Source organism: Cydia splendana, chromosome 17, assembly GCF_910591565.1.
Source record: "Cydia splendana chromosome 17, ilCydSple1.2, whole genome shotgun sequence".
Classification (NCBI taxonomy): Eukaryota; Metazoa; Arthropoda; class Insecta; order Lepidoptera; family Tortricidae; genus Cydia; species Cydia splendana.
In genome coordinates this window covers 12176086-12193609 of record NC_085976.1, presented here as the reverse complement: position 1 = coordinate 12193609, position 17524 = coordinate 12176086, and the positions used below count along the sequence as shown (strand labels likewise).

The window sequence follows — 17524 nt, the reverse complement described above, 5'->3', positions numbered from 1 at the left end:
AGTGATTTGAAATCAAAATGTCCAATATTTATTACCTACCTATCGATTTAATGTTTTGTGTTCTTGTGTACTCGTTAGTTAATTACAAAATGGCATCATTCTACTTTGGAGTTTTCATAAAGTCGGAAATTTTTGTTAAATAGGATGTTAGACAGCTCTGAAGAAGGAGGAGAAGAAGAAGAAGGCTCTGCACACTCGCACTTCCAGTTATTCTCTTTGAATAGAGGCACAGAGAAGTGACTTCAAAAGAAAAAAAGCCGCGCGATTGGCAATCAATACTTATGCTGTGACTCTATAAAGGATGACTCACGCTAGACCGGGCCGGGGCCGGGAGCTTCCGACGCTTCGTTTTCCATGGAAAGCACCACGCGATCACCGATCAGTAGGGAATGCAAATCGGTTATTTTTTGTATGGAAATAACCGCGGTTTCGGTTAATAACCGATAATTTCCATACAAAAAATAACCGAAAATAACCGATTTGCATTCCCTACCGATCAGCCGTCATAGAAAATGACATATCGGACACCCCGGCACAGGCTCGGCCCGGTCTAGCGTGAGTCATCCTTTATTTATAGTGTTCAATCTAGGATCGAGAAGCTTGTTAAATATATCTTCGTCATTCGTCTATATAAAACAGGCGGTCAGTCAATAGGGCCAATATCCGACGAGGGTGAGCAGTGAGCACGGAACGGTGGCTAGTAAATAATTAATATTGGCTTGCCTAGCCTACCGTATTGCATGAGCTAGGAAATCCGTCGGTATTTCTCCCAATCCGCAACGAGGTTACCACGATATCAAACGCCAACTTAAAGCCAGAAATATGTTCGTTACAATTCTGGCTTTAAGCCGCCTGCGGGACAGGCATGATTAGGTTACGCTTTTGTTGTGTATTTACTGTAAAGTATTAAGATTTTTTCTTCGTTTCCTCGATTATTTCATAACTGATGTGTGAATAACGGGCTAAAATAAACGGCCGATCCAAGCGACGGAGCTGGATGTGACGGTGGTCCGACACGTTTTTACCTTACTATGAAAGTCATGCCCACGATGGTGACGGTCATGCCTAGGCAGGTCACGGCCGCCGCGCCCGCGCCAGCAGCCGCCGGTCCGAACGGCGCAGTTTGTTCGACACGTTGCTAGCACCACGTTGTGTGTAGCCTTACCATAAAGTCATGGTGGCGTAGGGCATCCAGCAGCACGCGAACACGGCCACGATGGTGACAGTCATGCGCAGCGTTCGCCGCCGCGCTCGCGCCAGCGGCCGTCGGTCCGAGCGACGCAGTTGGATGCGGCTGTGGTCGGACACGTTTTTATCTGTAACAAATATTTACCTGTATAATAAGTAAAAAGATTATATTTAAAAATAGCAACGATCAAATATACTATTCGTGAACTAACCTCTACTCGCGACTCTGTGCGCGTAGAAGTCGTTATACAGCCCTCCTCATTTGTAGGCAATTTCCTACTAAATAGCAACCTCCATTGTACCCTCTTAGGGAAAAGTATCACAACGATGTGAAAGTCCACGAAAATTTTCTTATTTATATACACATATTAAAAATAATAAAAATGAAGCCCCAATGCTACAGAATGGTGACGATAAGCTCCCAATTATCATCCAATTTGACGTATATAAACACGTTCTTGGATACTGTTTACTCCGAAAAGGTAAACTCCTTTACACGAGGCTTTACACGTGCTGAATGTAATTTTTCTACGCATATATGTTATTTTTATTTTTTATTTTAATAGGTACAATAACATAATGCAGGCAAACAACACTGTAACATATTTCTTACATAAGCAACTTATAAATTACTTACATTACGATTATAATTGTACACAACATTATCATGGAATAATAATTATTAAGCTAAATACAAATTTTGACTAAAAAAGAACTTCTGTTATTAAAGATAATAAAAGAATATAGTACAATAAATAGTTAGCACGATAAGATAATAAATATTTACTTACAATTTTGGGACAACAAAACATTTTTGAACTTAGGTAAAGAAATGTTCAAAATATCTAAATCAATATCCAAGTTATTATATAAACGACACATTCTATGTCGTTATTGGATACATTGTTATTAGGAACCATAGGCAAGGCAAACAATTCTCGATTCCGTGTTCTCTTATTGTAGGCTCTAATGGAGACTATCTAGAGATACACTTCAATTTCGTTGGTATTTGGAATTGTCAAGTTACAGTTGTAAATAAATGATACACCCGAGGGTCTGGTAAAAACCTCTTTGAGAATTTCTATCACCCAGACTGCAAACATTTAAACATTTTAGACTACTTAAGGGTTGAAATAACTACTCACAACGAAAATTTATTTATATTTATGACGTTGAACGTTGACTAGTTGCACTATTTGCACATCCGACTGTATGTGATTCAAGCCGAGAAATGTGGAGCTAAGCGCTTACAAGAGTTACAAGTCACTGCTTGTACTTGCATATGTCCCTGTCGCATGCAGTACCTAAAATTGACAAACGACCAAGATTCTCGGGTGTAAGTTTTACTACAATCTACACGACTTCTGAAGGCACTGACATCATGTGCATACCTGTTAGGGAGTGCTCTCGGTACTGGTTTTCTATACAAATACAGAACCGGAGCCGGGAATTCCCGGTTCTCGCCATACAAACTCAGAACCGGGAGCATTCCCTAATACCTGTGCTAACTCGGGGCACGAAGACTAAAGTGATATTAGACATATATTGAACATGTTTACAGTAATATAGGATTTCCAAATAAGCAAATGCATAAAATTAAATATACGTCAATAAACTTTAATAATAAACATCAATTACTATTCGTGCCCCGAGTTAGCACAGGTACGTTTCATGTGATAGGGTTAGGAAATTCTAGAGCGTTGGTTAGGGTGGCTATTCCACCTGTACAATTTCTTTGTCCAATGTCATTGCGTCTCACTCTCTCATTAAGCTAAAATGAAAGACCCAATACACATTGGACCAATATATTGGACAGATGGAATACCACCCTTAGAAACACATTTCATCTCGCTTTTGACAAGGAGGATTTCCTGGAACAGGAGAGTCAACAAAAGCCCAGGATAATTACACCAGTGTCTAATCTACGCCTCTTTGTGTAGACATGCGAGTAAGGCCAGTGCACAGACAAAACATCCTCCAGACTTAGCATAGTCGCGCTACCCCCTCTGCCACGCATACGATAATTTTACTCCATGTTCGAGTCGAAAGTGTCTTTGTGTGACGTCCGTGTCTTTGAACGGACCAATCACGACACGGGATTTCGCTCACCTCGTCCCGTGCACCCCCGCATTTTTGGCATCATCGGTTGCATGAAATAATTGGGCCAGTGTTTGCATGTAAGGCTTTGTTAAGGCCGTAACACACTATCGCACCGCACCAAGGTCATTGTGCGACGCACCCATAAGTAAGAGCGAGAAAGAGATATCGCTTTCTCGCTCTTACTTATGGGTGCGTCGCACAATGACCTTGGTGCGGTGCGATAGTGTGTTACCACTATTAATTCGCAAATGCGCAGTGATGCGGATCCGCACGTCGTTCAGTTGTGTGACGTAACGCTCTATGCACGTGCGCATATAGTGATGTCTCGCTCGCACACCGGAGTGGCGTACAATGTGAAAACGTCGTGCCTATGATCATTTGTTGGTATTCGCTCCAGCAATCTGTATCGTTCATAAAGAGACTGCATACACACAACCCCACCGTGCCAATCACAAAAGGGCATTTACAATGACTATCGTCGTGTTCCTTCCTCTTCCTTAAAGGAAAATTCTAACTTAAAAGAGCTGATTGAGTCAAGTTTATACCGGAAACATTCGCACAATCTACATAAATGTCTAATTGCTAAATGCCCGAAGACTCAAGTTGCTACATGTGTGCTTAATTACTCCTCTCGTTAACATTGTAACTTTATGAATACAGCTTTCGTACCTTTCGTCGCAACTTTAAAATTGAAACGAGTTCGCACGTGTGTTGAGCATGCACGGTAGTGACGGGTTTAATGCGGGACTAATTGAAATTCAAATAGTTCCTTATGTGCAAAAGTTGTATATTTAACATTTTAAACTCTCGCGTTTTGTACACATAATTACACAAACGGGTCTACCGCGATATAATATCATTGTTTTTACCTTAAATTCGGACGTGACGTTTCAGCTGAGTTGCACTTATGTAGATTGCAACAATGAGTGAGATTTAAATTCCGCTTAACTACATTTAGGATATCAAAATTGTTCGTAGAACTATCGTGATTTTTTTTGTTAAGGTTATCCTACCTTTATTTCCGATGTTTCGACGTAGGTTACATTGGTGTTCAATCAATCCATCTTTGGGTAATATGGCTCCATCGATTGTGACGATGATTTAAACAGGATCACCACGATCCAATTCGAACTTTAAGATACGTCGAATATTACATCTAGATACGAGCTAGATAATTCCAATCGGGCAGCCAGCCACATTTTTAGTTCAATTTAAGTTGACTCGAGCCAGCCAACTATTTTCAATTTGCCGCCTTTTTCTACTGACAAAAATATACTAATGAAGGTAATGTAATAATGTTTGTTCACCAAAGTAAGTTTATTCTGACTGCACAACTACCAATAGCATGAATAGAACCATGATTTTGGCGAAGGGTGTTAATAGATTTGCTTTTATCACTCGGGTGGCAAAAGTTTCTTTAACCAACTTGAAATGGTCCTCCCATTTCAAGTTGGTTAAAGAAACTGTCTTTGTTAACAAAAAACGGGCTAATGTATTTAAAACCTTAATTTTGCTTGTTAACAAACAGAAGCTCATAAAGCGTTTAATAGTAGCTTATGTGACTGCTACATAATAAATGGCATTAAAACACGAATGTATTTGTAAGTATGTACTCGTAGATAACGAAAAGAGCAGAAAAAGAGTTTTATAAAAACATCAAACGTGCGTTTTAATGCCTAATTATATACAGATACAAGATACATAACACTGCTTTATCTATACATACCTATACTATACGCTATCTAAGGCTATCTATGATGTTTTCAGGAACCGCATGTTACGACTGCCATTGCGTCATTTGATTACACTGTTTGTAATATCATTTCGAAAAAACACATCTCGACTGATACTATGTATTTTTTACACAGCTTTGGTACGGTGACAGCTGTCATCTCACTACAATTTTGCGGTTTAAGGTTATAAATTGACAATTGTATGGAAATGAGAGCTGTCACCAAACATAAGCTATGTGAAATATACTTATACCTAGTTGCTGTGCCGTTCTTGAGAACGTTATCCGTTTTGTACCGGGAATGCTATCATGCGAGAATTTTATACTTGAGGTTATCGTATTATTTTCGCAAACCTAAAATAACAAATTTCTTTGACTTGCTTATCATTTTGACTTATTCACGCTCACAATTTCAGCTTAAAAAATAAACGCGACTTGAGATAATATTTAATTTATTTCAGGTAAAAATGAACCTTGTCTGTATTAATCCTGATTAGAGATAGTGAGTCTCGTGGAATGATTTCAATGGTAGAAAAACATTTCCTTTTTTTGTGTATGTACAAATTTAATAAGCCCCTAGATTTTGTTCTATAAACACGGAGTCTGATTTAGATTTGCTACAGTTTAGATCTCATTTTGATACGACCTTTCGATCGCTCAGTAGATAAGTGAAACGCGTGTGAGATGTGCGCCAATCATCAAGACGATCGTCAAGTTCGTGTCAAAACCAGTTTAACCCCCTTATTCATAACATAACACTTTACGGGCCTGATTTAGATCCCTTTCTTACAATACATGAGTCAAAATAAAAGACAACCGATTATCAGCTAACGGGGGTTAATTGAGGGTAAGCTATAACAAATTGATCCGTATCGGGCTCACTGTTCATTAAATATAACCTCTTAAATACCTAGTTGTGTATCGTAGACCAGTGTTGTAGGCGCCTAGGTATTAAGACGTATCTTGAGACGATTTAGAGATCAACTAGATCTACATTAGATATCGACTAGATGTGACTTGGATATCTAAGTCATAACTTGTCGAAATCGTTCAAGATGGCCCCCAGAATCGCGGAAACGTCAAATTTGACATATCTATCTTACAAATATCTTTAAATTATCCGTATCGTAACTTGTTGAAGTCTAGTAGAAATCTAATTCATTTTCCGAATCGAGCCGTTAGTACTAGGATTCAAGAATTTGGAACGAGTCCCGCCGTGACTGTGTACTCGTACCTTAGAGTTTACGTTAGCTGCAAAAGCTTTAGACGCCGGTTTTTACTAGTTGAAGATTTAGTTAATGGTAACATCACTACATCTTATATTTAAAACAAACTCCCCCGCCGCGTCTGTCTGTGTGTTTGTATGTTCGCGATAAACTCAAAACTACTGAACGAATTTTCATGCGGTTTTCACCTATCGATAGTGATTCTTGGGGAAGGTTTGTGTATAATTTGCTAATCCGTGCCCGGGCGGGTCGCTAGTAATGCCTATATATAAATGGTTGGAGAACAATTACCCAGTGGGGAGCAAAACAGGCATATTTATATTACGGTACCTATATGAAAATGTAATGTGGTTTAGAATGGCGTCTCGGCGCCAGAAAACGATCAACTGGATGTAGACTTAAGGATGACTCACGTTAGCCTGGGCCGTGTCCGGGCCGGAGCTTCCGGCGCTTACTTTTCTATGACATGACAGGCGATCACGTGATGCTTTCCATAGAAAACGATGCGCCGGAAGCTCCGGCCCGGATACGGCCCGGTCTAACGTGAGTCATCCTTTATTATAATGGTATCGCGTCATGCGTAGATTACTCATCACGTAGGTTACTTTACGAGTTTTATACGACCCACGAAATCATCTTCGACTTAGCATAGTACCGTAAATTGAAGTTTCTAGCCAGACCGTCTGCCTGGAATAATCCCTATGGATTACATAGAATAGCTTTGTCTGCTGTCTTTTATACCATACCTACAATGCTTTAAAAACTAATAAAAAAGATTATACATATTAATACTTATTATAGTCATATTACATATTTATTAATATTTCAACTGGCCAAAAATGTTACTGGCCAAAACCGGGGCATCTGCCCTTAATGTTGGTATGTATACGTTAATCTAATGTAGAATGTTTATGTTAATTGAACCATTGTGTTGTAACAGTTAATATTAGGGTATACCGGTATACTGGTATGAGTTTTGGCGTTAAGGATGACTCACATTAGACCAGGCCGACCGGGCCGTATCCGGGCCGGAGCTTCCGGCGCTTACTTTTCTATGACAGATGACAGGTGATCACGTGATGCTTTCTATAGAAAACGAAGCTCCGGAAGCTCCGGCCCGGACACGGCCCCGTCTAACGTGAGTCATCCTTTAACCAGCAGGTACCTAGCAACAAATTTAAATTAAATTAATTTGCTTGACAATGATGTGGGCGTAATTTTCATGGAATTTCAATACCCAAAAATATTAATACCTATCCAAATTTTAATGAATATCGAAATTTACTTTCAAAACTGATAAAGGCGGTATTTCACGGGTCAAAACAGTTTGAATAGTTGCTCAATTAAAAACATATTGGAAATCGCTAGACCGAAAATACGTCAACAGCGATTGAAAACCAGTGCACCGTGCCTTTACCTATAAAACCAGTGCACCGTGCCTTTACCTGTAGAAGTAAATCCGTTGATAAACTTTCGATCCACTTTTAGAGAAATAAAATACGTGAGCATTTTTTGTCACATTTCACATTGACATTTATTTAAGTTTTATATACTCACACTTCCCCAAAATAGTAGTAGTTAGTAAGTATCACATACCGTGTGTGGCCTGTAATACGAGCAAAAAATTTAACTGTAGGCTGTATTCCTCATACTGACCAACATTTGTTCAGCAACTTTTAAAAATAACTTGTGGATTGATTTTTAATACACTTTATAATTTATTCTAAGACGCAATGTATTGCGAATTTTGTTATGTTTAAGGCATGACAAGCAACGTCAATCACAAATGATATGGCATGGCGATGGCGTCCATTGAAGATAATATTTATTTTGTATGAAAAATAGGAAGTCTAAATACATCATAATTTTTAAAAGTTGTTTAACAAAAGTGTTACCGTTTGAGGAGTACAATCCGTGTTTTAATTATTTGCTCGTATTACAGGCCACACCCGGTATATAAAATCCAAAGCTACTTGGTAACGTAACATAGAGGGCGTTCCAATCAATAGTATTAGAGAAATACTAAATAGTCGCAATTATCCCATGGGTGCATTTACCCTGGTTGACCTAATTTATTTTTCTTAGAATAAAATAAACACTCGAAGTTCTATGTGCTCTGTGTTAATGTGTTATTTTTTTTATAACTAGTATTATATACGGCCCTGCATAGGCCAGAAGGTGGGGATCAAATTACGTGGACGCCATCACTGATCGACAATTCCATTTCCTATTAAATGCATTGCGCATAAATACATACAATCCGTATGAACTGTTCGTCCATTTACCTATACATATAAGAGAGTTGTAGCGGTAGACCCGTTAAATATGTGTACAAAACGCGAGAGTTTAAAGTGTTATATATAAGATAGTTGTTGTGAGTATATTAACTATAAACTAAAGAAACCACAATTTTAAAGGTTTATTAGTTAAACCAAAGTTAAATTGGCAAGAAACATAATATCTGAATACATATATAAAGGTAAAATAGTCGTTGATCAAGAAGCAGTCGATGCTTTTGCGTCCTTCTTCAGCTCCGTATTCCAGCCTGAAGCTCCGCAACTAGATCCCAAAAAAGCGGAACTGGAGGCTGGTAACAACAATGAATCTATGATTGCTATCCCAACTATCAGTATTTCAGAAATCAGAGCCGCTATTCGGAAACTCAAACCTAAGTCGTCAGCTGGGCCTGATGGTATACCCCCGTTTCTAGTCAAGGACTGTGTATGCTTGTTAGAACACTCGTTACTTCACATATACAATCTATCACTCAAGCTGGGCGTATATCCATCCCAATGGAAGGTCTCAAGAGTGACCCCAATTCCTAAGATAAGTAAGTCCTCCGATATCACAAACTTCAGGCCCATTGCTGTATTGTCCGTGTTTGGAAAAGTGTTTGAGACCATTCTAAACCACTGCTTACTTAATCAGATAAATCGTAAATTAGTAGATTGTCAACATGGATTCCGCGCTTCTCGATCCACTACTACCAACCACATTTGCTTCTTTGATAGCGTTTTGCGCCAAATGGATACTGCACGACAAGTTGATGTTGTTTATTTCGACTTCAAGAAAGCTTTCGACTTAGTTGACAACGATACTCTCCTATGCAAACTGTCAGCCTTAGGTTTCACCCCTCAACTTCTTGTTTTCTTCTCTGACTACCTCAGGAATCGCACACAATATGTCCAATTAAATTCTTACCAATCTGAAAGGTATTACACTCGTTCCGGGGTTAGTCAAGGTAGCACTCTGGGGCCTACTCTTTTCTTAATCATGGTCAATGATCTGCCAAGTAATATATCAGGCGTGGAATCACTATTTTATGCGGATGATCTTAAAATAATTCAACCGGTCGTAAATCCATCCGACTGTACGGTACTCCAACAAACAATCAACATGGTTGACAGCTGGAGTAAAACAAACCGCTTGTACCTAAATGAATCTAAGTGCAAAGTAATAAGTTTTAGCCGGTCTGTAGATTATATCCTCCAGACATATACTCTTACTAACATTCCCCTTGACCGAGTAACAGAAATAAAGGATCTAGGGTTAACACTCGACACTAAGCTAAACATGCACTCACACATTATAAATATTTGCAAAAGTGCCTACAAAATTTTAGGGTTCATTATTAGAACGACTTCTGAATTTCGTGACCCTAAAATCTCAATAATTATTTATAATGCCTATGTTCGCAGCAAGCTTGAGTACAATTCTATCGCATGGGACCCTCGGGAAGCAAAATATACCATAATGGTCGAGCGCGTCCAACGTAAATTTGCTAGACATCTTTACAAAAGGTATTACGGATACTACCCATACTTATTTCCGTCATCCTTTGTATTGGGAATGGTAGGGTTAGAGTCTCTCGAGCTAAGGCGTAAGCAAACGCTTGCCTTACACTATTGTCTGCTTTTAAGAAATCGTATTGACAACCCATCCGTTCTGGAGCGTATGCGTATTTTTACCCCAGACAACTACATAGCTGCAGTAGGGCGTAGCGCACGTAGAGCCAGAAACCTTTTTGCATATCCAAATGTTCGCACCTATCACGGTTCAAACGCACCCACGTACCGAGCAATAGAATTACTAAATAACTTCATAGCTACAGTCCAAAACGCAGACATATTCGCAGACAAGTGGCCGTCCCTACAACGTAGTATCAGGATTTTTTTAAACTCTACCTATGTTATTTAATATCAGATTCTTTTTTTTATCTCTATGTAACTTAGTAATACATAATATGTATGTTCAATTATAAAGATAAGTGTGTAATACAATAAGTGTACCTACTAATTTTATGATACTGACTGATACTGACAACATATATGTACCTAATTAACAGTATAAGTGCCTTGGCTTGAGCTGTAAACTTATACATAGTGTTTGAATAAAGAATAAAGAATAAAGAATAAAGACAATATTCTATAATATCCAAAAAGTTGTAGGATTGATGTTTTATTCAAACAGTCGCCCTCTCGCTTTTAACAAAAAGGTAGATTTACTTATATTATTATATTTCCGACGAAGACAAAAACGAAGGACCTTTTAAAATATTCGACTAAAAGAAACCATTATATAATTTCACGACTTCTGAATGATTTAATTTTATTCGTTTTGATTTCACAAACGAAGTAACTCTTCCTTATTATTTACATATTTAATATAAGAAACAGGGCAAAAACTATAAATAGAAATTTCGTTATCTGGCTCTCTATCTATCTTGCATTTTAGAGCGATAGACAGGCAAATACAGGCGCAGTCTACATGTATAATTTGCTTGAGTGACACGTACAATGGATTGATAACAAAATTACATCATTTTGATGTGAAAATATACGTTTTAAATTACCTATCGCAACCCCACATTGTTGGAGGCATTTCCGCGTTGTTTTTTTTTTCCTGGTACGTGGTCACTCTCGGGATCCTTTGTGGTCCAAATGCCAAATTATGCAAATAGGCTAGAACGGTAAACATACTACAAACAACCTGATATCATCCTGTTCAATGGCACGTGTTACCCTAGTTAGTATGTTAAATTTACATATTATATACGTGTAGGTATTCTAAAAAAACTACATAAATATTTTGCTTATTTGCTTTTCACAGTCTTTCAAATCCATAATATCAAGAAACTCATATATTCATGGATTTTACACACACCAACAACGCGTGTGGCTTAGAAATTACTTTGCATCACGACACGAACATTAACTTTTAAAGGAAAAGAAAATCACTGTGCAGAAAGAGACAAAAAACATAATTCACGGGTGTAGAAACTTTAACCAAAAATAAATCACGATCACAATCACAATCAGTAAATAATCAGGGCGTTGTTACTATTAAGGATGCACATCAGCACATCCTCTTTAAACTGAAGTCTTGAATATATTCTATGTTGCTATGAAACGTTGTTGACATACTGTCACTTTTGACTTATAGGAAAACAATCCCCATGTATCAAAAAGTGTCCGTCAAAAAACCTTAAATAGGTGGCGCCACAATACCTAGAATATTTGATAAAAAAATTCAAATCATTAACAGTGCACCTCAGTCCGTCAATAACGCCGTCCTTAGCTACTCTACTAGCGCTACTCTGGAGAGATTTGGAACTATTATTTACAGCTGACTTCTGGACACATTTACAACTGTTATACCATAAGAGATTTCGCTCCTTTTACTCTATACTCCATGTTTTGACTAATCTAATAAAATATACACGCAAACTCCATTTTCTTGTTATCCTTTAATATGGTAGCAGAGCGTGGTTTCGATCCACGGACCTTTGGGTTATGGGCCCAGAACGGCAATGGCGGTAGCGGCCAGTGAAGCCAGCCGTGAGATTGTTTGGAACGCTACTATAGTTACAACTCCTCGCCATATCGTAGACATATAGAGGAATGTATGTATAGAACAAGGTTAAGCACGTAGTAAAATATTGATGTCTCATTTTTCTTTTATCGACACTTCATGTTTTTGCTATCATTCGCAAGCTGGATATACATTTATGTCAAAATATTGGCGCTAAGCCAACTACGTAGATGTAATCCATTCCATGTATTTATCCATGTAGATTAGGTAAATACTTCTATCAACTTGCTTAAGCTTCGTGGTGCAGTGGCACATGAAGTGAGTAAAAAAATCAAGATTTTTTACGTCTCCATATTTGTGTCGTACATGTAATATCTAACATACATAATACATAAACATATTAACCTATCTTTTGTTTAATCTTTTGATCGTGTAATTTAGAAGACGCGGATAAGTCAAGTGATGGAATAATTAAATAATGAATATTTTATATAAGCTTGATAAATGTTAAAATATGCAATTATAATTGTTACAAGTTAGCCGTAGTAGGCACTAAATAACTAGCTGGCTGTTTTTTCTCAATTATCCAAAGAGTAAGAAATTTAAATTACCAACCATTTCATCTATTTGAGGTTACCTAAATAATGTGTAGAAATACGGGAAGGTAATTGGTATATCTAATTGGGTATTGGTTATTGGTATTGGTTGGTTGGTTGCTTGGCTTAATCATCTGAATATTGGGAGGCGAGTTTATATTTAAGTAAATAAGCTACATGCAAAAAAAAATATATGCAGGGGGAATCATTATCATAAAACATATAAATTTACCTAAAAGTTGTATGACATACTAACCTGATATTTCCTTCGAGTTCTTAGATATCTCGTAGAAAATGCACCCATAGCAGACTGTGATGATGAGCAGCGGCAGGAAGTACATGGCGCAGAGGCAGAACACGTTGTACGCGAGCTCCTGCCGGTGGCTCGGGAACGCGTCGAACGCCACGCACTGCTGGAACTCGGGCACCTCCGGGTGACGGAGCACGCGGAATACGAGACTCTGAAACAAGTAAAATTAAAACGAGGTGTCTTTTTATTTTAAGTGAAATTAATTGTTCTTTTTATTTAACACATTCAGGGCCAAGAACCCGACTGTCGGGTACACTGTTTGTAGCGACTACGCGCTACATACGGCAAAGACGTGGCTACGCGCTACGAGCGTAACCCGTAGCACTTAGTGGCTATGAATGTGTTTAATTATTTATTTATCGTATGGCATATGTACATGTCACTGGATTACAATGTAAAAAGTGAAAGTTGTAAGAAAATCTTATATTTAGAATTTCGCCCTTATATGTGTTAAATATTATGAGGCGTAATAGTGGCCCATAGATAGGTAAATACCTTAAAATTACAATACCTATTATAAAATATAAGGTAAACGTACTGGTTAGGGAATGCAAATATTCGAAACTTTCAGGTATTCGAATATTCGACTTTTTCTGACGAGATATTCGAATATTCGAATAATTATTGGAATATTTAAAAAAAATAAGAAAAGGATCGCGAAATCGGTTTATTATCGTTTTATTCAAAAGCTTTTTTGACATATTGCTAAAACTAATGCTGAAATTCACTTAATTGACTAGATTTTATTATCCTACTCTGAGATGCCCACGTTTATAAAAGCAAGTTAATGGCAAAAATTAGACGTGTTCAATATTTCTAGATAATAATTATATCATAAATGCGTCGTTGCGTGAATTAATATTACTTTAACCATCCAAACACGTATGTAAGAGAAATAACATCGTGTTAGTAGGTAATCATTTTCTGATTTAAATTAACTTCTAGTCGTTAAGAGGCCTGTAAAATGGCCTTTAATTCCATTGTATTTTAAATCTTTATTGACTTTATTTGTCTTGGCAAGTTTAATTTTGATTCCTAATGGTCGGCTATTATATAAATTATATAATAGGAATATTTAAGGGAAAAATTTGGCCGACTACTGGGTGGATTATTCGTTAGCTAAAGGTGCATGATTAGATATAACTTACGTAACGTTGCTTGTACCTACAAATGCATTAGCCGCACCGTAATAAAACATACTTTTTTATTTCGTTTCCTTTAGGTTAGGTTTAACTGTACCTATACACGAAGCCTATAGAGAGGAATGCAGTAAAAACATTATTTAATTCACATTTGGGTACCTACCGTTCCTCATTCACTGTAAATACCCGGCAAAACACACAGAAACTGTAACTATAGCGGACGAAAATAGATTTTTTAATACAGTTGCTCAAAAAGTGCTACTTTACGTAGCTGTTTAGCGTGCGGAAAGTTGGTTATCTCGAACTAGTGCTTTTTACTTTTCCAATTTTTTTAAATTTATACTTGTTCCAATTCACGACTACTTATTGATGAGTGTTAATATTCGTTTCCTTTAAACGTCGTAATCAGCATAAAAACCTACTGTTAATGTAAGAATGTGAAAAATATACATATTTCATATTTTAATACTTACCTCTTCATCATTATAAACGAACACTTTTTGAAGCTCCCAATCACTAACGGCATTAGCATATCGAATCTGACATTCTTTGAATTTCACAAATTTGGCAATAATATTTTTAAATTAGAGCCCGTTAATGAATTAACAATATTTAATATAATTAAAAAAATTGGCATCAATGCACAGGGCAACGACGGACTCAACATAAATATGATATCAACGACTCTACCAACAACACTATCTACAATAACTGCCATAGTCAACAAATCTCTAGAGACTGGAATATTCCCTGACGAGTGGAAAGTGGCGGTTGTGAAACCCATTCCAAAAACCCCAAATCCTAATGAATTCAAAGAACTTCGCCCAATCAGCATACTTCCAGTGTTATCAAAAGTACTGGAAAAAATTGTTTGCGTTCAAATGTCGGCGTTTCTTGAGGCAAATAACATCCTGCCAAAAAAACAGTCCGGTTTCAGAAAGCTTCGCAGCACTACCACTGCGCTTATAGATGTGGTCGATGATGTCCTAGCTGCACAAGACGCTGGTCAGGCAACAATACTGGTGTTACTTGACTTCTCTCGCGCATTTGACACGATTGACACGACTTTACTTTTATCTAAATTAGCCTTCTATGGTTTTGACACACTGGCTCTGAAATGGTTTCATAGTTACCTTACTAATCGTACGCAGTATGTCAAAATTTGTCATGAGGATGGCACTGAGTTACTCTCAAGCACATTACCGGTCACTAGAGGTGTTCCACAGGGTTCGATTCTAGGACCTATCCTATTTAGTCTGTATAGTGCAGATGTAATTAGTAACATACAAAATTGTAAGTATCACATATACGCGGATGACACTCAATTATATATATCTTTCAAAGCAAGTGACACAAGCATAGCTGTAAATAAACTTAACGATGATTTATCCAGCATAGTCAACTGGTGTCACCAGAATAATTTACAGTTAAACTCCTCTAAATCTAAATTTATGTTGTTGGGTACAAAAAAACAGATTGAAATAGTTACAAGACATAACCCACAAGTTACAATCAATGGATCTCATTTAGAGAGAGTTGTAGAGGCTCGTAATTTAGGTCTGTTAATGGATGAGTCTCTGAGATTTGAGAAACATATCTCGGAAACAATGCGCAACTGTTTTTATCGTCTCAAGGTTCTGTACAAAGTCCGTGAGTGTCTCTCCGTTGACATGCGCATTAAGTTATGTGAGGCGCTCATATTGTCAAAACTTAATTACGCAGATGTAGTCATCTGTGAACGCTTACTATATCGCACTAAGAAAATGCTGCAACGAATTCAAAATGCTTGTGCCCGTTTCTGCTTTCCCATCCCTCGACGTGCTCACGTCACTCCTTTTTTAAATCAATACAACCTAATGAATATGGCCTCCCGTAGATCTCTCCATTTTGCGACCTTACTTTTTGGAATTATAAAAAATAGAGAACCATCATACCTTTATGACAAAATAAACTTTTCCCAACGTGCTATGAGACACGCAACACGACTTACACACCGCACAACACACTGCACGGCTGCCTTCCGTGGCAGCTTCCGTTTTGCTGCCACAAAGTGCTGGAACGACTTGCCACCACCAGTACGAAATTGTTTATCAGTCGCCTCTTTTAAAGTAAAACTCCAGAACTTTCTGCTAGATAAACAAAAATTGTAGCACTTAGGCAACCGTGCCAACAAATAAACATCACACACACTCATACACACACACACACACATACATACACATACGCGCCCGACAAAAGAAGATACATAGATATGTATAAAATCAATAGCCTTATAATTATTATTTATTCATTGTTGAATTCTTATGTTTTGGTTCTGCCACCATATACCTAGTTTTAGTTTTAGCTTTAGTCTTTTACCAGGCCTCACTGAAAATCAGCGTCACGTTGTGTGTCCTAGGATACACAACGTGACAAAAAGCTGAGTGGGGACCTTTTGGCACAAATATTTATGTAATTGAATCTTAGTTTTGTGTTATTTCATCTTGTGTTATTAATTATTATTTGTGCTAATAAACATTTCTTATTCTTATTCTTATTCTTATTATAACACGTTTATTTTTTAATATTGAATATTGAAAATTCCGTTCTTAATAAGTTGTCTGAATGGAACGGAATAGCTGCCAAACGCCCATAGATATAATATACTTAAAGACGACGTCTAAGCGAGCTGTCACTGTTACCACTTTTGTTTAGTGTACGATTAACAATGTTTTACTTATTTTTTCGCAACTGTATTAAAAAACGTCGTTCGATACACGTGCGGAAATGTCATTCTTCACTCGTCCCGAGTCTTGCCACTCGCCTGCGGCTCGTGGCAAAATATCTCGGTACTCGTGAAGTAATGACATACCTTCCGCACTAGCATCGAAATGTACTATTTTCTAGTAATAAAAATATTCGAATATTCGAAACCTGAGCGGCTGAATATTCGAATATCGAAACAGGTCGAATATTCGACATATTCGAATTGCAAGCCCTAGTACTGGTGCTCGACGCGGTCCCAGTACCTACATGTCATCTTGAAACTTAATTAAGTCATTGTCAATAGAGGTGACAGCAAGGTGTCATCTATTGGGCATTAGCATGTCGAGCACTAGTACGTTTACCTTACCTATTATAAAATATAACTTAATCCTACTTATACTTAGAGTGCTTTGAAGCCCATGGCGACAAAACTTATTGAACAGTACATTCGTCAAGGTAACTTTTGTACCACTAGTTTTTTTTGTCAGATACTTACTCGAACTCACAGGGTATATGTAGGCTGTACTATAAGTGGATGTTAACGTAACGAGTATGTCATTTAGTTGTAATTGTCAAGGAGAAGTCGTGGGGCTCGGTACGAAGCTTCGTTCTAAATTACGGTCATAATTAGAATATATATTATATTACTGTGATCATAGGCAACAAGGGAAAGC

The 17524-nt window shown here is 37.6% G+C and overlaps 1 protein-coding gene across 1 annotated transcript in view; it reads right to left on the bottom strand.

Annotated features, from left to right (window-relative positions):
• Positions 1-14586, bottom strand: part of LOC134798975 (adipokinetic hormone/corazonin-related peptide receptor variant I-like) — a 37313-nt gene extending 22727 nt beyond the window's left edge. The window contains exons 1-3 of the mRNA XM_063771400.1: positions 14579-14586; positions 12910-13127; positions 1166-1316 (exon numbers count right to left, since the gene is read on the bottom strand). Of these exons, the coding sequence (XP_063627470.1) occupies positions 1166-1316; positions 12910-13127; positions 14579-14586 (377 nt within the window). The remainder of the gene's footprint in view (positions 1-1165; positions 1317-12909; positions 13128-14578) is intronic.
• Positions 14587-17524: the final 2938 nt, after the last annotated feature.